This window comes from Indicator indicator, chromosome 21 (assembly GCF_027791375.1).
Source record: "Indicator indicator isolate 239-I01 chromosome 21, UM_Iind_1.1, whole genome shotgun sequence".
In the NCBI taxonomy this organism is placed as follows: domain Eukaryota; kingdom Metazoa; phylum Chordata; class Aves; order Piciformes; family Indicatoridae; genus Indicator; species Indicator indicator.
In genome coordinates, this window is record NC_072030.1 from 13,712,815 (window position 1) to 13,736,606 (window position 23,792).

Here is a 23,792-nt window from a genome sequence, read left to right on the forward strand (position 1 = left end):
CCTGCATCCCAATGGGGATGGCATCACCATGGAGAATGCTGCTGGCACCACTCCTGCCAGGCTGGATGGCCCCAGGGGATGCCACCTGCCCAAGGTGGGGGCAATGGCACTTGCTCCATCCTTTAGCCCCCAGGGACCCAGTGGTGGGCACAGGCCTTATGGGACTCCTGGAGCAACCTGGCAGGAAGAAGATGCTCTAGGGCTCAGCATCCTCTTGAGGTGGGACCACCACTTGCCCAGGGACATACCCAGGGGGAGGGTGAGAGTGGGAAGAGCTGGAATGGGGGGTTGCCCACATGGGCTGTGACCTCCCCAGCCAGAATGGGATGGGTTATCCACCTCCTGCTCCCACCTAGCCTGAAGATGGAGGTAAAGCCCCAACCCTGGCTGAAGGCAGCCTGCTTTGGCTAACAAACTGTGTCATGGCTTCCAATCCCAAAATCCCGAGCCTGGCCCGGGAAAAGGGGCTGCCCTCCCTGCCCCAGGTGCCCCCCACCCCTGTGCCAGCCCAGTGTGGCCAAGGGGTGCTTAGGGAGGGCAGTGGGGGTGGGGCAAAGGGCATGGAGAGGAGCTCCATGACCCTATTTGGGCAACGTTGATGGCTCGGAGAGGTTTTATTGAGCTGAACAGGGAAGGGGAGGTTGAGGGGGGGGTCCCTCTTGCACCCACAGCCTGGCCCTCCCTGAAATGGTGGTGGTGAGGCCAGGGAGGGGCAAAGGGGCTCCCAGGGATTGGGGCTGGAAGCACTCGGAGAAGTCCTGCCTGGTGGTGGGGATGGAGACTGGGGAGGGGGTGGAGGGGGGCATCACTTCTGACACCCTTCTGAGCCAGAGAGAGGTGAAAGTGAGGGGATCAGGGGGGTTCCATCCCCCTCCTACCCCAGGGTCCCCACCAGCCAGGCCAGTGGCCCTCTGATCCCTCGTCTCCTCAATGGGAGCCCCATGGAGGGGTGAAAGGGAAGGGGGGGGTGGGGTAGGAAAGGGGTTCCACCCCTGTCCCCACAGTCCTGGGGTGCTCAAGCCTTCAGCTGGTGCCACTGTGCCACTGCCTGCCGGGGCCGGGCAATCATGTCCTTCCAGTGCTTCACCTCCCCGGGGCCACTCTTCCAGGACAAGTAGATCTGTGGGGACAAGCAACTCTTGGACCCACAGCTTCATTCCCAGCCCTTCCAGCCCCATCCCGCTCTTTGGTGATGTCAAAGGAGCCCTGGATCCACAGCTTCATTCCCAGCCCTTCCAGTCCCATCCCGCTCTTTGGTGATGCCAAAGAAGCCCTGGACCCACAGCTTCATTCCCAGCCCCATCCGCTCCTTGGTGATGCAAAAGAAGCCCTGGATCCACAGCTTCATTCCCAGCCCCATCCCACTCCTTGGTGATGCCAAAGAAGCCCTGGATCCACAGCTTCATTCCCAGCCCCATCCCACTCCTTGGTGATGCCAAAGAAGCCCTGGACCCACAGCTTCATTCCCAGCCCCATCCCACTCCTTGGTGATGCCAAAGAAGCCCTGGACCCACAGCTTCATTCCCAGCCCCATCCGCTCCTTGGTGATGCAAAAGAAGCCCTGGATCCACAGCTTCATTCCCAGCCCCATCCCACTCCTTGGTGATGCCAAAGAAGCCCTGGACCCACAGCTTCATTCCCAGCCCCATCCCACTCCTTGGTGATGTGAAGGAAGCCTTGGACCCCCAGCTTTTCTCCTGTCCTTTCCATCCCCATCCCAAATGCAATCCAAAGCAATTAACAAGCTACTGGCCACGGCATGGTGGACAACCTCCTCTCCTCCAGCTCGACCACTTCACTCCCAGTATGTTTAATGGGAAGTGGAGACATCCCAGACACCATCCATCTGTCCCTCCCTCCAAGCTACTAGTTGGCATTGGGCTGTGCCCACACCACTGGTGATGTCCCCTCTGGGCTGGGACCATGCTGGGGACACCAGGCAGCTCAGTTCCTCTCCAGCAGCCCATGGTGCAGAGCCCTCCCCTGGGTTTATCCCAATCCTGGTGGTTGTTGATGATGTCATCAAGTTTGGGGATCATCAGCTTGCTGCGGTGAGCAGCAATAACGGCGAGGACAGGGCTGGTTTGTCATCGTTAGCCTAACGAGCTGGGAGCTGGAGGGATTTGACCTACATTGAATCTCCCAGCCCCAGCATGGTGCAGGGTTGGAAGGGAGCTCTGGAGCTCATCCAGTCCAAGCCCCCTGCTCCAGCAGGGCACCCACAGCAGCTTGCCCAGCAGCACAATGCCCAGGGGGCGTTGGAAGCTCTCCACACAAGGACACTCCACAACCTCTCTGGCCAGCCTGCTCCAGGCCTCCAGCACCCTCACACCAAACAACTTTCTCCTCAGCTTCACCTGCAGCCTCCTGGCTTCCACTTTGTGCCCTCTGCCCCTTGGCCTGGCCCTGGGCACCACTCAGCAGAGTCTGGCCCCAGCCTCTTGCCCCCCACAGCTCCTTTAGCTCTTGCTGAGCATTGCTCAGCTCCCCTCTGGGGCTGCTCTTCTGCAGGCTCACCAGCCCCAGGGCTCTCAGCCTTTGCTGCTCACAGAGCTGCTCCAGGCCCCTCAGCATCTTCAGAGGACTCTCTCTGTTGGTTCCCAGTCTCTCTTGAACTGGGGAGCCCAGAACTGGATCCAAGACTCCAGATGTGACCTGACTGGAGCAGACTAGAATGGGAGCACTTCCCTGGACCTGCTGGCCACACTCTTTTCCATGCCCCCCCAGGACACCACTGGCCTTCTTGGCCACCAGAGCACATCACCAGGGCACGGATGGGGGCCACCACATTGCGCCCTGCTTATGCCAGGTGAGTCCTCGCCACCACTCAACCCACCCAGGCAGAAGCCAACTCGCAGGACCTCCACCATCCTCCCTCTTCAGCTGGTGCTGGCCCCGGTCCCCAGGGGGCGGGGAGGTGGCTGTCCCTGAGCTGCCAGCCCTCAGCAGGAGGTGCAGCTGGGGTCCCAGCACCAGTGCCCACCTTGCCGATGACGTCGTTGCGGCTCAGCCTGTCCTTGTCCATGACGGTGATGACGATGGTGGTCTCCCGCAGCCGCTCCGTGGGGATGTCGAAGGCGAAGGACTCGTTGAAGACAGGGTTCAGGCACCGCTTCATCACCACTGTCTTCTTCTTCTCCACCCTCTTGTCCTTGTACATCAGCCACACCTTCACGTAGGGGTCTGGGGAAGGAGGGGAGAGAGGAGGTGGTCTCAGCCTCGCCTGGGCGTCGGGCACAGGGAAGGTGCCTGGCCTGGCAGGAGCTGGAACTGGTACCTGACGTGCCCCCGATGTCCATGGCTTTGAGGTTCCTTGCTTTGATGATGTTCACCACGATGGAGTTGGCAGAGGGGTTGTAGCACAGCGACAGCAGCAGCTCCCCACGGCTCCCCTGTGGAACCCACAGAGCCTCTTAGTTGGGCATCCAGAACTGCCACCTCCTCACCACAGCACCCAGCCCAACCTCAGCTGGGCATCCAGAACCACTTGCTCCTCACCACAGCACCCAGCACAACCTCAGCTGGGCATCCAGAACCGCCTGCTTCTCACCACAGCACCCAGCCCAACCTCAGCTGGGCATCCAGAACCGCCTGCTCCTCACCACAGCACCCAGCCCAACCTCAGCTGGGCATCCAGAACCACTTGCTCCTCACCACAGCACCCAGCCCAACCTCAGCTGGGCATCCAGAACCACTTGCTCCTCACCACAGCACCCAGCCCAACCTCAGCTGGGCATCCAGAACCACCTGCTCCTCACCACAGCACCCAGCCCAACCTCAGCTGGGCATCCAGAACCGCCTGCTCCTCACCACAGCACCCAGCCCAACCTCAGCTGGGCATCCAGAACCGCCTGCTTCTCACCACAGCACCCAGCACAACCTCAGCTGGGCATCCAGAACCACCTGCTCCTCACCACAGCACCCAGCCCAACCTCAGCTGGGCATCCAGAACCGCCTGCTTCTCACCACAGCACCCAGCACAACCTCAGCTGGGCATCCAGAACCACTTGCTCCTCACCACAGCACCCAGCCCAACCTCAGCTGGGCATCCAGAGCCACCTGCTTCTCACCACAGCACCCAGCACAACCTCAGCTGGGCATCCAGAACCACCTGCTCCTCACCACAGCACCCAGCCCAACCTCAGCTGGGCATCCAGAACCACCTGCTCCTCACCACAGCACCCAGCCCAACCTCAGCTGGGCATCCAGAACCACTTGCTCCTCACCACAGCACCCAGCCCAACCTCAGCTGGGCATCCAGAACCACCTGCTTCTCACCACAGCACCCAGCACAACCTCAGCTGGGCATCCAGAACCACCTGCTTCTCACCACAGCACCCAGCACAACCTCAGCTGGGCATCCAGAACCACCTGCTTCTCACCACAGCACCCAGCACAACCTCAGCTGGGCATCCAGAACCACCTGCTCCTCACCACAGCACCCAGCCCAACCTCAGCTGGGCATCCAGAACCGCCTGCTCCTCACCACAGCACCCAGCCCAACCTCAGCTGGGCATCCAGAACCACCTGCTCCTCACCACAGCACCCAGCCCAAGACCTAACTGGGAGCACAATGCTCCTATGTCCCATCACAGCAGCAGGATCCCCTCAGGTGGGCATCCAAAACCACCTGCTCCATAACCACAGCACCCAGCCCAAGCCCTGATAAAGAACCCAAAGCCTCCATGTCTTGCCACAGGAGCAGGATGCTGGGCTGAGACACCTCAGAGCTGTTCCAAGGGTGGACTTTGGGGTTGCACAGAAAATCAGGGCAGGAGGAAACGAGGCCACCCCCAGTGGGACGTTTTCTGGTCTTGCCGCAGACAGGAGAAAAAAACCTTTCACTTCAGGTCTACCTGAACCAGCTTGTTTTGACCCGAAACAGTACCCTTTGGACCACTTAGGGCCTTAACGTTAAGATTTGGGAAGAAAAAACCTCCCTGCTGGATGCTGAACCTTCTCACAAATCACCAAACGTCCCTGTCGAGGTAGCAAGAAGGTAGTGATCCCCTCGGGATGCAGGGACAGGAGGTGGCCTCCCCTCTAGGGTTGTTCCCTGGGAGGGAGGGATGGAAGGAAGGGCAGGACCCTTACACTGCCATCACTGCAGGGCTTCAGGTCCTTCCAGAAGGTCTGCATCTGGGTGAGGTCGATCTTGTTGAGAGGGATGGACACCTCCCCGATGGGGTCGTTGCGGCTGAAGCGGTCATAGTCCAGCACCTGGAGGTACAGCACCCTCTGCACCACCTTCTCGTAGGGGAACCCTGTGCCACAGAGGGAGAGGGTGAGGAGGAGCTATGACCATGCCAAGCAGCACCCAAGGCTAGTGCCACCCAGCCTGGCCCATGCTGGCATCAAACAGTGGGTGGGAAGCATGAGAGAAGGGCAACGAAGGTGGGGAAGGGTCTAGAGCAAAAGTCTGGTGAGGAGCAGCTGAGGGAGCTTGGGGTGTTGAGCCTGGAGAGAAGGAGGCTGAGGGGAGACCTTCTGGCTCTCTGCAACTCCCTGCAAGGAGGCTGGAGCCAGGTGGGGGTTGAGCTCTTCTACCAAGGAAGAAGTGAACAGGACAAGAGGAAAGGGTCTCAAGTTGCCCCAGGGAGGGGTTTAGGTTGGACATGAGGAACAATTTGTTGCCCTTGAGGACTGCCAAGGCTTGACCCAGGCTGTCCAGGGCAGTGGTGGGGTCCCCATCCGAGGAGGGCTTTAAAAGCTGTGTAGATATGGTGCTGAGGGTTTGGTGGTGCCCTGGCAGCACTGGCTTAAGCCTTGGATTCTGTGATCTTGGAAGGTCTCTTCCAGCCCAAACCGCTCTGCGATCCCACGATCCAGCCCCAGCAGGTGGGACAGAAGGTGCCACAACCTCCCCTCTCGCCACCCAGTCCGTGCCAGAAGCTTACCTTCAAAGAGGAACGTCTCGTTCCAGTGTGGGTTGAGGTTCTTCCTCTTCACCTTGGTCTCCAGCTTGTGCTTCTTGTCTGGGAGCAGGTAGATCTTGACGAAGGGGTCGCTGGTGCCGCTGAAGTCCTTGGCCGGCAGCTCCTGCGCCTTCATGATCTTGACGGTCAAGGTGGACTCCTGGAAGTTGTAGCCGACGCTGAACTGGATGCGGCCCAGGTTCTCCCTGCTGACGCCTTCATGCCCCTCATCATCCTCAGACCCTGGGGAGAGCTGGCAGGGTTGGGGAGGGGGGAGGAGGGTGGTGAGCGCGGCGGTGGGCTCTGCGCACCCCTGTCCCCCAAACCTCCCCCTCCACTTCAGCACCCAGCTGTGGATCATGGCGGCACGAAACCCTCGGCCCCGTGAGCTGTCAGGGGGCATCAGGCTCTCCCCAGCTCCCTGCCACCGCCATCGACTCAGATGACTCCTGGCTCCCTGCCACTCGTCCTGGGGACAGGGAGTGCCAATTAACCAAATTCCTCCTGACAGCCCTGGCCCTGCCGGCTGCGGCTCAGGCTGGCTGCGTCACCTCGGCTGAGCCGGCCCCGGTGCCCAGCGGTGATGGGCACTTGGCAGAGCAAGCTGGGACGTGCCAGGGCGCTTGTGACACAGGGCAGGCATGGGGAATCATAGTATGGCGAGGGGGGTTTGGAAGGGAGCTCTGGAGCTCAGCCAGTCCAAGCCCCCTGCTCCAGCAGGGCACCCACAGCAGCTTGCCCAGCAGCACAATGCCCAGGGGGGGTTGGAAGCTCTCCACACAAGGACACTCCACAACCTCTCTGGCCAGCCTGCTCCAAGCCTCCAGCACCCTCACACCAAACAACTTTCTCCTCAGCTTCACCTGCAACCTCCTGGCTTCCACTTTGTGCCCTCTGCCCCTTGGCCTGGCCCTGGGCACCACTCAGCAGAGTCTGGCCCCAGCCTCTTGCCCCCCACAGCTCCTTTAGCTCTTGCTGAGCATTGCTCAGCTCCCCTCTGGGGCTGCTCTTCTGCAGGCTCACCAGCCCCAGGGCTCTCAGCCTTTGCTGCTCACAGAGCTGCTCCAGGCCCCTCAGCATCTCCAGAGCCTCCATGGGATTCTCTCCAGTGGTTTCCAGTCTCTTTTGAATTATGTGGGGCCCAGAACTGCACCCGGAACTCCAGCTGTGGCCTGACTACTAGGGCAGAGTAAAGGGGGAGGAGAACTTCCCTGGACCTGCTGGCCAGTTTTCTTCATGCCCCCAAGATGGGGAGAGACCCCTGGGTGGTGGCCAAGGTTAGATGCCATCCCTGAGGAGCCCAGCAGACTCCATTCATCCATCTATCCATGTATCCATCCATCCATGTATCCATGCATCCATCCACCATCCAACTATTCCTCCCTCCATTTATCTATCCATCCATCCATCCATCCTTCCATCCGTCCATGTATTCATCCATCCATGTATCTATCTATCCATCCACCCATCCTTCCATCCATCTGTCCATGTGTTCATCCGTCCATGTGTTCATCCATCCATGTATCTATCCATCCATCCACCCATCCTTCCATCCATCCATCCACCCATCCATGTATTCATCCATCCATGTATCTATCCATCCACCCATCCTTCCATCCATCTGTCCATGTGTTCATCCGTCCATGTATTCATCCATCCATGTATTCATCCATCCATGTATCTATCCATCCACCCATCCTTCTGTCCATCCGTCCATGCGTTCATCCATCCATGTATTCATCCATCCATGTATCTATCCATCCATCCACCCATCCTTCCATCCACCCATCCATGTATCCATCCATCCATGTATTCATCCATCCATGTATCTATCCATCCACCCATCCTTCCGTCCATCCGTCCATGCGTTCATCCATCCATGTATTCATCCATCCATGTATCTATCCATCCATCCACCCATCCTTCCATCCACCCATCCATGTATCCATCCATCCATGTATTCATCCATCCATGTATCTATCCATCCATCCACCCATCCTTCCATCCACCCATCCATGTATCCATCCATCCATGTATCCATCCATCCATGTATCTATCCATGTATCCATCCATCCATGTATCCATCCATCCATGTATCCATCCATCCATGTATCCATCCATCCATGTATCTATCCCTCCCTCCATCCACCCACCATCAGCATCTCACTGGTCAGGGAGTTGACCAGGTCGGAGACAGAGGAGTGTGGCTCTGTCTTGCGGTCGGATTCATCTTGTGGAGGCTGCCCGGGCACCGGTGCCGTGTTCGCTGCCTTGCCACCGGCTGGCAACCTGAGGAAAGATAGGCAGTGCCATAGAGGAGAGGGGCCAGGTGCCAAGGGTGAGACTGGGGCACCCCGGGCACCCTCTCCTGGTGGATGCTGCTCCTGGGCCGTACCAGCCCCTGCTGCAGGCTGCCAGTTGGGATGCAGGCACAGCCAGGCTGCAGGGATGCCCAGGGTTGTGCTGCTGGAAGCTTTGTGCCACCTATTCCAGCCTACCAGTACCTCCACACCCAGGCATCCTGGCTGGTGTGGGCAGATGGTTCTGTCTGTGTTGCCGCCAGGCATAGCTGGGTGCCAGCTGGTGCCCTGCCACCTGGGCTTGTCACCTCAGGGCACAGCAGCAAGTCCCACGCTGCCCATGTCCCACCTTCAGCAGCTGCAGAACCCACGGTGATGCCAGGGGCACCCACTTGGAGCTGTGGCTACCTGGTCCCCACCAGTACTGGCAGCATCCCACAGCCCCAGCGTGGGTCTGGGCAAGTGGGTGCTCCACGGGTGCCCCATACTGCGGTGAGGGCTCGGTGCCCAGTGCCAACCACCCCCTTTTTCTTCTGCCATCGAGCCAGGATCACTGTCTCAGTTGTCCCCACACAGCCAGGTCCTGGGGGAGGGGGTGGGGTCGTGCTGGCGGCACCCGGATGATTCCAGGATGGTGGGCACAGTGCCAAGGAGGAAGGAAAGGTGGGCAGCCAGAAGCTGCAGGGGGCACACACAGACTCAGCAGTGCTGGAGGCGGACGGGCACGCACCAAGGCCACGCTGCCACGCTGCTCAGGGACACCAGGGGACACAGGCACATGGCAGGTGGGCACAGATCCAAGAGGGAGAGGGGGATGTGCACACAGACAGGCACCCCACGATGCACCCCCACGCCATGGCTCCCACCCGAGCTGAGCCACAGGGACAAACCAGCAGGACACACACACACACACACACACGCATGCCCCCCATGGTGGGCACCACACTGTTGGCACAGCCCTGGCACCCTGGTGGGGTCAGCAGGCAAAAGCCACAACGCATGCCACGAGACACCCACCCCCAGGCCGAGCACACACACGGACACACGCCATTGGTAATGCAGGACCTGGGCATGGAGGTGGCACAGGGTGGCAGCCCTCTCACACACCCACGCGCACACAGCTTGCCCACCCCAGCCAGGTTGGCACCCAGGGAGGATCAGAGAGCCCGAGGTAGCTGGGGAGGCAAAATTAGGTTAAAAAAAAAAAATAAGAAAAGAGGGAAAATGCAAGTGGAGGAAGCTGTTGGTGGCACCTTCTGGGTGAGGAGGTGTCAGTGGAGCCGTTGGGGGTGCCAGGGAGGTGGCACGTGCCAGCAGAGATCGAGGACAGGAAAGAAAGAGAGGAGGAAAGGGGAAAAAAAAAGCAGGAGAAAGGAGGAGGCAGAATTGTCCAGCGCTGGCCCTGCTGGGAGGGAAGGGGGGAGAGAGGAGCAGGGCAGATGGACAGACGGACGGACAGAGAGCAGCTGGTTAGTCACTGGGACAGGAGACATGGCGAGGAGCCAGGCTGGAGCTGTTGGGAAGGAGCTGGAAGGAAGGAAGAAGGGAAAGGAGGGAGGGAAGGAAGGAATAAGGAAAGAAAGAAGGAAGGAAGGAGAGAAGAAAGGAATTTGGAAGGAAGGAATTCAGAAGGAAGAAAGGGAGGGAGGGAGGGAGGGAGGAAGGAGGGAAGGAAGGAATTCTGAAGGAATTTGGAGGGAAGGAAGGGATTCAGAGGAAATTTGGAAGGAAGGAAGGGATTCTGAATGAATTTGGAAAGAACTCGGAAGGAATTCATAAGGAAGCATTTTGGAAAGAAGGAATTCAGAAAGAAGGAAGGAATTTGGAAGGAATTCAGAAGGAAGGAAGGAATTCAGAAGGAAGGAAGGAATTCAGAAGGAAGGAAGGAACTGAAAAACAGGGATGGAGGAAACATTTTGAAGCAGAAAAGTGGGAAACCAGCAAGAAGCTGAGGAACAGGACCAGAGGAGACAGCTGGGCAACCAGCAGCAGCAGGTGGGCAGGAGAGGGCAGAAGGTGCTGGAGTCCAACCCCTCCACCGGCTGAGCCCCCACATCCCATGGGATCCAAGGAGATGGGGAGCAAGGGGAGGTGGATGGAGGCCATGCATGCACTGGTCTTGGAGAGCAGCAAGCTGGAGGAAGGGAGGCAGGGAGCAGGGTCTTGCTGTGCCACAGCCACCGCCCCCCTTTCCCTCCCCTCCTCCCCTGACTTTCCCGTGCTTGGCACCCAGCATCTGCCATCCCCTTGGCAGACATGGTGTGGCATGGCATGGCACAGCACCCAGCGCTCCCAGCATGGACCAGTTGTGCAGCAGGGAGGCTGGGGAGGGAAGTGCTGCAAGATGGAGCCAAAGCAGGCTGAGCAGGGGAAAAAATAGGCAGTGGGCGAGAGCGGTGCCAGTTCATTAACACGCCGGGCATAGCTTCACAGCTCCTCCCTGCTCCACAGGGGCTCAACACCTGCTCCTGGCCGTGCCCAGGCCCTCTGCTCCTGCCAGGCCTCATGGCAGGGCTCTGCTACCGCTGCTGGATGTGGTGCTGAGCCCTTGGCACCCCGGGAAGGCAAAGCATTTGTCACCCGGGCTGTGCCACCTTGCTTGGAGGAGAAAAGGGGGTGCCATGTCCTCCAGCTTGCTCTGCCATGCCCGATCAGCCTTGAGGCTCGAGCACATGCCACCCCAAGGATGTCCCCTTGTCCCCAGGGGAGCTGCCCACCCACACAAGCCATCAGGCTGGAGGTTGTGGCAGCGTGGGTCATGAGACATGCATTGGCAACCCTGGGAAGGCAAAGCCTTTGGTACCCAGGCTGTGCCACCTTGCTTGGAGGAGAAAGGGGGGGTGCCATGTCCCCTAGTTTGCTCTGCCTTGAGGCTCGGGCACATGCCACCACGAGGACCTCCCCATTGTCCCCAGGGTTGCTGCCCAGGGCTGGAGGTTGTGGCAGTGTGGGGCACAAGATGGGATGCAGTAGGATGGGACACGGCTCAGCGTCGTCAGGAGGTCCTCTCCCTGTACCCACTTCTCCTCCTGGCACAGGGCTTGCTCTGTGCCCCCTCTCCCAGCATGCAGTGGGGGGTCGGAGGTCTGGCGGTGGGGATGGCAGGAAGGAGAGGACAGGGAAGAAGGAGGAAGGGATTGGGGTGGGAGAGGGACAGGGGGAGTCCTCTTGGTGCCGCTGCTCCGGAGGCGGAACCGTGGGGTGCTCCAGATGTCACCGCGCCTGCTGGGGCCACCCTGTGCTGCTCCAACCTTCATGCTCCACGAGGCCAGCCTCCTCATCCTCCTCCTCATCCACCCTGGGGTTGAAGCCCTGGTCTCCTCCTCCTCATCATCATCCTCCTCCTCATCCTCCTCCTCCTCCTCCTCATCCTCCTCCTCCTCCTGCAGGACTTGCCCTTGGTCCTCGCTCGTACCTCTTGTCCCCCTGAGCGTTCGACTCGTTCGGCTGCGTCCCAGCAGGTTGTAGGTCGGGGATATTGGCAAAGTCATCTTGCTCTGAGAGTCCCAAAACCAGGGATAACACCACCATCCGGCCTTCCCTGCCCGGGTGGCCCCACGGGCAGCGGGAGAGAGAGAAAGAGAGAGAGGAGAGAACACAGCATCAGGCAGAGAACCTGCAGCAGAACCAGCAGAAGCACCCCTGTGGTCCCTTCAACCGGTGGCAAAGGGACCCTGGATCTGCCTGCTGGCTCCTGCCTGAGAGGTGACGTCCAGGATGGGCACAAAGGGCTGTAAGGAGGAAGACGTCAGCTCCAGTGAGGGGATCACCACCATCTCTCTCCTCCACTGGTCCAGGCAGGGAGGATGCTGAGGTCCTGCTGAGGTGGGAGAAGGTGCTCAAAGGGGTGAGAACATGCCCAGAGGAGGGAGAAGGTGGCCTGAGGGATGAGAAGGTGTCTAGAAGAGGGAGAAGGTGCCCAGAGGGATGAGAACTTGGCCAGAGGAGGGAGTAGTTGGTCAGAGGAACGAGAACATGCCCAGAGGGATGAGAAGGTGTCCAGAGGAGGGAGATGGTGCCCAGAGGGATGAAAATGTGTCCAGAGGGATGAGAACATGCCCAGAGGCATGAGAACATGCTCAGAAGAGGGAGAAGGTGGCCAGAGGGATGAGAACATGCCCAGAGGGATGAGAATATGGCCAGAAGAGGGAGAAGGTGGCCAGAGGGATGAGAACATGCCCAGGGGGATGAGAACATGGCCAGAAGAGGGAGAAGGTGGCCAGAGGGATGAGAACATGCCCAGGGGGATGAGAACATGGCCAGAAGAGGGAGAAGGTGGCCAGAGGGATGAGAACATGCCCAGAGGGATGAGAATATGGCCAGAAGAGGGAGAAGGTAGCCAGAGGGATGAGAACATGCCCAGTGGGATGAGAATATGGCCAGAAGAGGGAGAAGGTGGCCAGAGGGATGAGAACATGCCCAGAGGGATGAGAAGGTGCCTGGAAGGGCTGGGAACAAGGGACAAGAAGAAGGGGGTCCCAGCATCCTTCCCTGGGGGAGGAGATGGGTGGCACCATGGCTGAAGCTCTTTGCCATCCTCTGGCCCCACTGGCACAGCCTCCCCGGGGCCTGTAACCGCACTGATGCCGCGGCGCCGGGGAAGCAGGCGGGAGGGGAAGGAGAGTGGAGAGCAGAAAGCAAAGCTAATGGCTCAGGAAAGCAGCAGTGGTGGGAAATGGCAGAGGCTCCTCCGTGGGGAAATGGGACACGGCTGCTCTCCCCATCACCAATTAAGGCTGGAAACAGTGCCAGGGCTGGGTAAACAGGGAGGAACGTGACCCTGAGGATGGCTAATGAGCTCCATCTCCACATGGAGTAAGTGGAGCTAGAGAGGAAGCTCTTGGTGGGAAAAGGGCAGAGCCAAGAAGGCCACTGACTGGTTAGTGATGAGGAGTGGGGGTCATGCCCAGTGCTGGAGCTGGGAGGAGACACCCCCAAGGGTGCTCCTGCCTGTCAGGACCAGAGCATTCCCTCTCCCAGGAGACAAGGGGGGAGCAGGAGGACCCTTGGGGAGGATAGAAGAGGTTGGGGAATGACAGTGGCTCCTTGGAGGAGCCCCAGTGTCACATGCTGAGTTCTGGTGACAACAGCTTAGCCCTGCGTGTTGGAGGTTTGATGCAGGAGATAGGGTTAAGCCAGATTAAAGATCACAGGACTCTGAAGGCAGCCTGACAGGCAGTGATATCAGGGCTGAACAGGCTGCCACCCCTCTACAAGGGCCACCAGAAACGTGGCTGCCCCCTCTGTCACCACCTCCCTGGGGCAATGCCACTCCTTGGGGACCATGCTGGTGCCTGTCCCATGGGCTGGGGTGTCCCTAAAGTGGCATTGAGCACTCACACAGATAGGGACAAAGCAAACCGGGGGAGTGTGTGAGAACCTTCCCTGAGTCTCCCTGGGTTGGGTAAGCCACCCTTGCACTCCTTGGTGGGGTTGGAGGGGACCAAGCTCTTCCCATATCCATGGGGAGTGGTTTGCCATGGTGGTAATGGCTGAGAGGCCATGCTGGGGTGAGTGAAGGAGAGCAGGGAGGAATGGGGTGAGGAATGGGGAGAGCAAAGTGGGGGAGAGAGCAAAGGAGAAAGCAGAAGAGAAAGAGAGGATGAAAGAGCAAAGGAGAGAGCAGAGATATATGAGGAGAGAGAAAAGGACAGAGCAAAGGAGCTGAAAAGAGCTGAGAGTGTGGGGGAGAGAAATGGGGAGAGGAGAGGAATAATGGGGAGAGCAATGGAGAGAGAGCACCGGAGAGAGCAAAGGAGAAAGCAATGGGGAGAGCAGAAGAGAGAGCAGTGCGGAGAGCAGAAGTGCAAATTGTGGAGAGAACAGAAACAAGCAGAGGGAAAAGGAGAAAGCAAAGAGGAGAGCGGCACAGAGGAGCCAACAGGGAGAGCAGCAGCGAGAAGAGCAGAGAAAGCAGCAGCTGCACACTTACAGGAAGGACTTCATGTCCAAGCCACGGTTGCGGATCTGCCCCACCACATGGTCCCAGCTGCCGGGGTTGGAGCCGCTCCGGCCGCCGGCCGTCGGGTGCTTGGAGCCGGCGGTGCCGCCCGGGCGCGTTTGGCCGCCGCCGCCTCCGCCACCACCGCGGGGAGCCCGGGGGTTGGTGGCACCGGTGGTGGAGGAGCCGCTGTGGGCCTGGAGGTGCCCCAAGCTCTGGCTGGTGGTGGGCTGGCTGTGGTTGGCGCGTTGGTGGTGTTGGCTGAGGGGCTGCTGGAGACTTTGCTGGCGCATGAGCGTGCGGGGCCTCTGGCATTTGGGGTCTCCTGCTGAGGTGGGGATATACTCAAGGGTAGTGGCTGTGGACAAGGTGGAGTCCTCGAAACTTAGGGAGAGGAAGGGCAGAGGAGAGGAGAGAAAGGAGAAGAAGGTGAAGGGGCAAAATTGGAGGAAGGAAAAGAAGAGAGTTAGAGAGAAGATGCCCCAGCGGAGGGAGCGCCGCGGCAGCGCCCAGCGGATGCAGCCAGCGCTTCTTCTGCCTCCCGGCCGCGGCTCGAACTCGCCAAGGACGCGGGGCTCTCGCCTCGCTGCCATCTCACCCGGGCGCCCCGCCGTGCCAGCCTTGGCCCTGGCACCCAGTCGGATCAACGGGGATGGGGCCGGCTGCCCTCCCGCTGCCCCGGTGCGCAGCCGGAGCCTTCCCGGCACCGCCAGCCGACCTGGTTGCCTGCGAGCTAATTAGGCTGCTGCGTGAAGGCGAATTCCCTGGTGCCCGCTCACGTGCTGCCAGCCAGCCATCCCGCCCCGGCCCCAGCCCAGTCCCTCCCAGTCCAGCACCCAGCCACCAGCACCACCAGGGCTCAGCGTGCCCCCTTTTTGCGGGACTGGGGTAGCTGAATGTGTCCCGCAGCAATGGAGGGGCTGAGCTGGCCGTGATTGGAAGATGCCACCAATCTGGGTGTGCCCAGGGCCATGCCAGGCTGCCAGCAGAGTGGGATCCCAGTGGGGTGGGAGTCTCGCCATGCTCCCAGTCCCTGCATCGTGGGTTGGGGAGATGCAAACAGAGCTCCAGCAGGGTGGGAAGTATGGAGAAGCTCATCCCTGCATGGACCAGCTTTGTCTGGTCAACAGAAAGAGAAGAACAGGCAAGAGGCTGGCAGAGGAAGCGGTGGTGCCATCACTGGCTCATGCAGCCAACCCCACGCAGGGGTAGTGGCACATGCATGGCACAGCCCATGCAGCCAGGCACAGCGCTGGTGCTCACAGCAGCCTGCAAAGCTCATGGCCATTAGGCCAAGGAGTCCAACCAGCCTGGCAAAAGCCCTTGAAGATCCTCAACGCCCTGCCTGACACTGGGCAATCACCTTGAGCAGCAGCCACCAACCTTACCCTGGTCCCTGTGCCACCCAAGGCCAGACAGGGTGCTGGTTGAAACCATGTGGCAAAGCTGTGCCATTGTGCAACGCCAGCAGCGAGGGACAGAGAGGGAGGGGGGAAGGATAAATAGCTTAAAACAACAACAACAAAAAAAGAGGTGAAGAAGGAGTGAAAAGTGAGAGAAAAAGAGAGAGGAGGGGGAAGGAGGGAAGAGGAGAGGAGGGGGGAGCTGGGACGGATCCGGGCTGAAGGGACGTGGGGCACTGCCACCCCCCGCGGTGTCTGCCGCCGACCTGCTTTTGCTTTCCTATCAAATCCTAAATTAGTTCCATTTACAACCTCTCAGTCACAGGAAACTAAATCTGGCTCCTCTCGGCCCCACGCCAGACGGAGGCGCGAGCTCCTGCCAGCACTGTGCCAGGTGGCAACTCGCCCTGCCCATGCCAGCCCTGGTGCCACCAGTACGAGGGAAGAGCTACAGCAGCTGGACCCTCAATATGGCCCCCATCAACACCCCCAAACCAGACAGCTCTGCACAAAAGGGATCACACAGAATCCCAACACGGTGAGGGGTTGGAAGGGAGCTCTGGAGCTCAGCCAGTCCAAGCCCCCTGCTCCAGCAGGGCACCCACAGCAGCTTGCCCAGCAGCACAATGCCCAGGGGGGGTTGGAAGCTCTCCACACAAGGACACTCCACAACCTCTCTGGCCAGCCTGCTCCAGGCCTCCAGCACCCTCACACCAAACAACTTTCTCCTCAGCTTCACCTGCAGCCTCCTGGCTTCCACTTTGTGCCCTCTGCCCCTTGGCCTGGCCCTGGGCACCACTCAGCAGAGTCTGGCCCCAGCCTCTTGCCCCCCACAGCTCCTTTAGCTCTTGCTGAGCATTGCTCAGCTCCCCTCTGGGGCTGCTCTTCTGCAGGCTCACCAGCCCCAGGGCTCTCAGCCTTTGCTGCTCACAGAGCTGCTCCAGGCCCCTCAGCATCTTCAGAGCCTCCCCCGGACTCTCTCCAGCAGTTTCCAGTCTCTCCTGAACTGGGGAGCCCAGAACTGGAGCCAGGACTCCATCTATGGCCTGACTGGGGCAGAGTAGAGGGAAGGCAGAACCTCCCTTGCCCTGCTGGCCACACACTTCTTCATGCTCACCCTCCCAGGTCCTTCTCCACAAACCTGCTTCTCAGCAGGTCACCCCTCACCTGTAGTGGTGCAGGGGGTTGGTCCTCCCCAGGTTCAGGACCCTCCACCTGCGCTGGTTGAACTTCATGAGGTTCAACTCATGAACTCACTCAATTCTCTCCAACCCCTCACTCAAGCCTCCATCCTGGCCAGTTCAGATAGACATGGAGACACCAAAAGGCAGGAAGCTTTTCAGGTAGCCTCCACATCCCTTTAACCCTGCCCTCACCAACTACACCACCCCAGTGCTCCCAGTCCATCCATTATCCATCTACACAGCTCCCAGCCCTATCCAGGAGAGCAGAGCCTATCCCCTTACTGTCCCAGCCTTCATGGGACAGAGGCTCTGAGCCATCCTTCATCCATCCTACCAGAACAGTGCAGGATCCCAGGGGGTTTCACTTCACCACCAAGACGGGATAAGGCTGAAGGCTGCCCCTCTCTTCCTCACCTCTCCTTTTTGCCTCCCAGTAGCCAAGTCCACCAGCACAACACCTAATAGGCAACCATGGCTCCAAACTGGAGACACACACCGATCTTTGGTGCTGCAGGAGGGATTTGGGATGTGTCCATGGCAGCAGGAGTGGTCTTTCCTGTTGGAAATGTTTTCTCAGAGCCTTTGCCATCACCACCAACCTCCCCAAGGGTGCCACTTCTGAGACCACCAGAACCACCAGAGTAGAGACCAGAAAGGCAGGATGGAGCCCACAGCCACTAAATCACCATCACCTCCTCCAGCAGAGCTATGGTGGCTTCCAGCAGTGGCGGGTGACACCAAGACCCTCACCCAGGCTTCCTGTTCCACATCCCTGCATGCCACAGCTCTGCTTTCCCCCTGAATCTGCTAAATCCCTGATTTTGGAGTGGTGGGAGCCACAAGGGAGGTGCCGGTGCCAGGTCTGGTGGTGATGCTGTGGGTCAGGGAAGTAGCACAGAGGGAAAGGGCTGGTGATGTCCCACACCATCACCATGGGGACATGGGACAGCAAGCCAGCAGCTCCTGCCTTTGGGGCATCACCAAGATGGTGCCCTGTGCCCCAAGGAGCCTCAATGGAGATGCTAAAAATCAAGGTTGGGAAAACTAAGACCAATTCCAAACCTCAACCCAACACCACCATGGGCACTAAACCATGTCTCCAGGTGCCATGTCTACAAGGTTTCTGAACACCTGCAGGGATGGTGACTCCACCACCTCCCTGGGTAGCCTGTCCCAATGCCTGACCACTCCTGCAGCAAGGAAATTTTTTCCTACTACCCAATCCAAGCTTCTCACCAGCATCAAAGCCACCACGTGGTGGACAGCAACCAAAGCTGTTTGAGCCTTACAACTGCCTCCTGAACCAAATGCTACCAAAACCTCTTGACATGGGCTGGGGAATCTCTTAAAGAATCAGAGAATTGGACTCTGGAATCCTGGATTTTGGACAGCTGGAATACTGGGTTGTTTTGGGCTCCTCACTCCAAAGACACTGAGGGGCTGGAGAAGGTCCAGAGGAGGGCAACAAAGCTGGGGAAGGGTCTGGAGAACAGAGCTGGTGAGGAGCAGCTGAGGGAGCTGGGGGTGTTGAGCCTGGAGAAAAGGAGGCTGAGGGAGACCTTGGGGCTCTCTGCAGCTCCCTGCAAGGAGGCTGGAGCCAGGTGGGGGTTGGGCTCTTCTCTCTAGTATCAGGTGAGAGGGAATGGCCTCAAGCTGCCCCAGGGGAGGTTCACAGGCTCACAGGATGTTAGGGGTTGGAAGGGACTCTGAAGATCTTCCAGTCCAACCCCCCTGCCAGAACAGGACCATAGAATCCAGCACAGGTCACACAGGAACACATCCAGATGGGGCTGGAAAGTCTCCAGAGAAGGAGACTCCACAACCTCTCTGGGCAGCCTGTTCCAGTGCTCTGTGACCCTCACAGGGAGGAAGTTCCTCCTCATGTGGAGGTGGAACCTCCTGTGCTGGAGTTTCTCTCCATTGCCCCTTGTCCTAGCACAGGGTGCAAGTGAGCAGAGCCTGTCCCCTGCCTCCTGACCCCCAGCCCTCAGCTATTGATAGACATTGATCAGATCCCCTCTCAGCCTTCTCTTCTCCAGACTGAACAGCCCCAGGGCTCTCAGCCTCTCCTCAGGGCAGTGCTCCAGTCCCTTCAGCATCCTCACAGCCCTCCCTTGGACTCTCTCCAGCAGATCCCTGTTCCTCCTGAACTGGAGAGCCCAAAATTGGATGCAATATTCCAAGTGTGGCCTCACCAGGGCAGAGTTGAGGGGGAAGGAGAACCTCCCCTCATCTGCTGGCCACACTCCTCTTGACACACCCCAGGATCCCACTGGCCCTCTTGGCCACCAGGGCACATTGCTGCCCCATGGCTCACTTCTCATCCACCAGCACTCCCGGGTCCTTTCTCCACGGGGCAGCCTCTTAAACTGTCCCGGGTTTTGCCGTGCCAAGCCCCCGTAGGTTCTCACTCACTTGGACAGGCTGAGCTTCCCTGCGGCCAAGTGACTCTGCACCGTGTGCCAGCGGCCTCGTGCCACCTTCCCCGTGCCAGGCTCGCTGTGGGCAGAGACGCTGCTCCTCAGGCCGTCCTCGCCGAGCCGCTGCTTCTCCCCGGGCCGAGCGTGGCGGTCCCCGGCCAACCCCGCGGCCGCCGACGCCGTCAGCTTGGCTCCCGATAACAGAGAGCCACTGAGCCGGGTGGGCGGCCGGACAAACCCCCCAGGACACACAGCCGGGAAGGCAGGACGGACGGACGGGCAGGACGGACGGACGGACAGGACGGAGGAGGAAAAGTCAAGGGGAAGCCGTCGATAGGAGGACAAAAGGGGGGGAAGGCGGGGAGAAAAAAGCCGGAGCGGGACAGACGGACAAGACGGACAGACAGACAGAGAGAGAAAGAGAGACGTCAGCGCTGCCAGCAAAATAAAAAAGAAGGGGGAGGGGTGGTCCTGGTCTTGGGAAGGGGGTGCCTGGGTGGTCTTGGTCTTGGTGAGTCCATCCAAAAATAAAGAGAGGAGGAAGGTGGGAAAAGGATCAAGGTGTAAGGGGGGGGACACCCCACTTGCTGGTAATCCAGCCCTGGGGAGGGGGGGGGACCCAATCCCACTCCAGGGTGGGTGGCTCCCAACGTGCAACCCCATCCTGCACCACCACCACCATGATGAGGCCTTGGATTAGATTCAGAGATTCACAGAATGGGTTGGGTTGGAAGGGACCTTAAAGTTCATCCAGTTCCAACCCCCCCTGCCATGGGCAGGGACACCTCCCACCAGCCCAGGATGCTCAAGGCTTTACCCAACCTTGCCTTGAACATCTCCAGGCAGGGAGCATCCACAACTTCCCTGGGCAACCTCTTCCAGTGTCTCCCCAGGTCCCCAAGCTCTTTTCCAACCCGACCCATGACGCTGTGTCTATGTCTGACTGCTGGGGGCGGGAGGGGAGGAGGGGGGCAAGGGGCCACCACGACACAAAACACAACACCCACCACCATGCCCCCACTTTGCTTTCCACCCCCCCTACCACCACCCAACCCTTGGAAGAAGGAGGGGTTGCTCGTCTCCATGGGGTTGCCCATGGGGGGGTTGGGGTGGAGTGAGGAGCAGGAGGAAGAAGAGAGGAGGGGAGCAGGAGGAAGAAGAAGAGGAGGACGTGGCGGAGGAAGGCGAGTGGGTGCTGCCCATATACTCACTATAGGGGAGCAAAGCCGGCAAGGAGAAGACTCACTTGAGGGAAAGGCGTGGGTCGCCGTAGGGAGCGTAAGGAGAAATGTTTAGGATAAACTCCTTGGGAGGGTAGGAGCTCCATTTCTGCTGCACTGTGTTGTCATTGTTATTCCAAAAGTCTCTGTCTAGATCGCTACGGAGGAGACCGGAGACCAAAACAAAACCAAAACAAAGAGGGAAGAAAAGAAAAGGGGAAAAAAAGAAAACAAAAACCAAACCACAACAACAACAACAACAAAACGACCAAAAAACCAAACCAAAACAAAACCAAAACCAACCAAACAAAAGGGAAATACAAAGAGAAAGAAGCTGAATTCCTGCAGGGGAAAAGGGGGAAGGAAAAATCCAACTGAACCTCCCCCCTCACACATACACACACACACGAAATAAAACCAAACGATCCCAAAGCCTCCACCCCTGGAGCGCTGGGATCCTGTGGAGAGAGCTGGGGTGCAGGGCTGCCCACCCCTTGGAGGCTGGCAGGCGGGCACACGCACACGGACAGACGGACGGATGGACGGAGCGGGGCAGAGCTGTGGAGAGACAGGAGGGGGAGGCTGGGGAGGAGAGAAGGGTGGTGAAGGGTTAGAGAGGTGCCAGTCAGCATGGGGCTGGGCTGCCCGGTGCAGGAGGATGGGTGTCCCTGGCACATGTGTCTGTGTGTCCCTGGCATGCATCTGAATCCCTAGCACTGTGTCAACGTGCCCCTGACATGTGTCTGCGTGTTCCTGGCACATCTGCATCCCTGGCACTGTGCCTACGTGTCCCTGGCACATGTATCTTTGTGTCCTTGTCACAGGTGTCTGTGTGTCCCTGGCACATCCACATCCCTGGCACATGTGTCTGTGTGTCCCCATCAGGTGTGTCTGTGCATCCTTGTCACATATGTCTGTGTGTCCCCATCAGGTGTCTGTGTGTCCCCATCAGGTGTGTCTGTGCATCCTTGTCACATATGTCTGTGTGTCCCCATCAGGTGTCTGTGTGTCCCCATCAGGTGTGTCTGTGCATCCTTGTCACATGTGTCTGTGTGTCCCCATCATGTGTCTGTGTGTCCCCATCAGGTGTGTCTGTGCATCCTTGTCACATGTGTCTGTGTGTCCCCATCATGTGTCTGTGTGTCCCCATCAGGTGTGTCTTGTGCATCCTTGTCACATATGTCTGTGTGTCCCCATCAGGTGTGTCTGTGTGTCCCCATCAGGTGTGTCTGTGCGTCCTTGTCACATGTGTCTGTGTGTCCCCATCAGGTGTGTCTGTGCGTCCTTGTCACATATGTCTGTGTGTCCCCATCAGGTGTGTCTGTGCATCCTTGTCACATGTGTCTGTGTGTCCCCATCAGGTGTGTCTGTGCATCCTTGTCACATATGTCTGTGTGTCCCCATCAGGTGTGTCTGTGTGTCCCCATCAGGTGTGTCTGTGCATCCTTGTCACATGTGTCTGTGTGTCCCCATCAGGTGTGTCTGTGTGTCCCCATCAGGTGTGTCTGTGCATCCTTGTCACATGTGTCTGTGTGTCCCCATCAGGTGTCTGTGTGTCCCCATCAAGTGTGTCTGTGTGTCCCCATCATGTGTCTGTGTGTCCCCATCAGGTGTGTCTGTGCATCCTTGTCACATATGTCTGTGTGTCCCCATCAGGTGTGTCTGTGTGTCCCCATCAGGTGTGTCTGTGCATCCTTGTCACATGTGTCTGTGTGTCCCCATCAGGTGTGTCTGTGTGTCCCCATCAGGTGTGTCTGTGCATCCTTGTCACATGTGTCTGTGTGTCCCCATCAGGTGTCTGTGTGTCCCCATCAAGTGTGTCTGTGTGTCCCCATCATGTGTCTGTGTGTCCCCATCAGGTGTCTGTGTGTCCCCATCAGGTGTCTGTGTGTCCCCATCAGGTGTGTCTGTGCATCCTTGTCACATATGTCTGTGTGTCCCCATCAGGTGTGTCTGTGTGTCCCCATCAGGTGTGTCTGTGCATCCTTGTCACATATGTCTGTGTGTCCCCATCATGTGTCTGTGTGTCCCCATCAGGTGTCTGTGTGTCCCCATCAGGTGTGTCTGTGCATCCTTGTCACATATGTCTGTGTGTCCCCATCATGTGTCTGTGTGTCCCCATCAGGTGTGTCTGTGCATCCTTGTCACATATGTCTGTGTGTCCCCATCAGGTGTCTGTGTGTCCCCATCAGGTGTGTCTGTGCATCCTTGTCACATGTGTCTGTGTGTCCCCATCATGTGTGTCTGTGCATCCTTGTCACATGTGTCTGTGTGTCCCCATCAGGTGTGTCTGTGTGTCCCCATCAGGTGTGTCTGTGCATCCTTGTCACATATGTCTGTGTGTCCCCATCAGGTGTGTCTGTGCATCCTTGTCACATGTGTCTGTGTGTCCCCATCAGGTGTGTCTGTGCATCCTTGTCACATGTGTCTGTGTGTCCCCATCAGGTGTGTCTGTGTGTCCCCATCAGGTGTGTCTGTGCGTCCTTGTCACATGTGTCTGTGTGTCCTTGTCACATGTGTCTGTGTGTCCCCATCAGGTGTCTGTGTGTCCCCATCAGGTGTGTCTGTGTGTCCCCATCAGGTGTCTGTGTGTCCCCATCAGGTGTGTCTGTGTGTCCCCATCAGGTGTGTCTGCAGGTCCTCTCCTCCTGGGCAGCCAGGTGCTGGAAGCGGTCTCTGCTGCTTGCCCATGATGCTGCCATGTCCTTGCAGACCCCTCCAGGTCCCCTCTTGCAGAGCCAGTCAGAACCTGCTGCCAGCACTGGCTCCAGCAAGCTCAGTGTGAGCTTCATGCCAGAGCCTGGGGCCCTGGAGAACTCGAGAAGCCACCACTGCCTGACCCTCACTGCCCTCCTCGATGCCCACCTGCAGCTCTGGGTTGCCACCATTGCCTGACCCTCACTGCCCTCCTCGATGCCCACCTGCAGCTCTGGGTTGCCACCACTGCCTGACCCTCACTGCCCTCCTCGATGCCCACCTGCAGCTCTGGGTTGCCACCATTGCCTGACCCTCACTGCCCTCCTCGATACCCACCTGCAGCTCTGGGTTGCCACCACTGCCTGACCCTCACTGCCCTCCTCGATACCCACCTGCAGCTCTGGGTTGCCACCATTGCCTGACCCTCACTGCCCTCCTCGATGCCCACCTGCAGCTCTGGGTTGCCACCACTGCCTGACCCTCACTGCCCTCCTCGATGCCCACCTGCAGCTCTGGGTTGCCACCACTGCCTGACCCTCACTGCCCTCCTCGATACCCACCTGCAGCTCTGGGTTGCCACCACTGCCTGACCCTCACTGCCCTCCTCGATGCCCACCTGCAGCTCTGGGTTGCCACCACTGCCTGACCCTCACTGCCCTCCTCGATACCCACCTGCAGCTCTGGGTTGCCACCACTGCCTGACCCTCACTGC

The 23,792-nt window shown here is 58.9% G+C and overlaps 1 protein-coding gene across 1 annotated transcript in view; it reads right to left on the reverse strand.

Annotated features, from left to right (window-relative positions):
- Positions 1-1,015: 1,015 nt before the first annotated feature.
- The window catches only part of SYT7 (synaptotagmin 7), a 38,620-nt gene continuing 15,843 nt past the window's right edge, over positions 1,016-23,792 (reverse strand). Inside the window, exons 4-13 of the mRNA XM_054390421.1 lie at positions 20,410-20,541; positions 19,159-19,374; positions 14,148-14,540; positions 11,631-11,756; positions 8,069-8,204; positions 5,898-6,168; positions 5,095-5,264; positions 3,278-3,392; positions 2,984-3,183; positions 1,016-1,120 (exon numbers count right to left, since the gene is read on the reverse strand). Coding sequence (XP_054246396.1) covers positions 1,016-1,120; positions 2,984-3,183; positions 3,278-3,392; positions 5,095-5,264; positions 5,898-6,168; positions 8,069-8,204; positions 11,631-11,756; positions 14,148-14,540; positions 19,159-19,374; positions 20,410-20,541 — 1,864 coding nt within the window. The remainder of the gene's footprint in view (positions 1,121-2,983; positions 3,184-3,277; positions 3,393-5,094; positions 5,265-5,897; positions 6,169-8,068; positions 8,205-11,630; positions 11,757-14,147; positions 14,541-19,158; positions 19,375-20,409; positions 20,542-23,792) is intronic.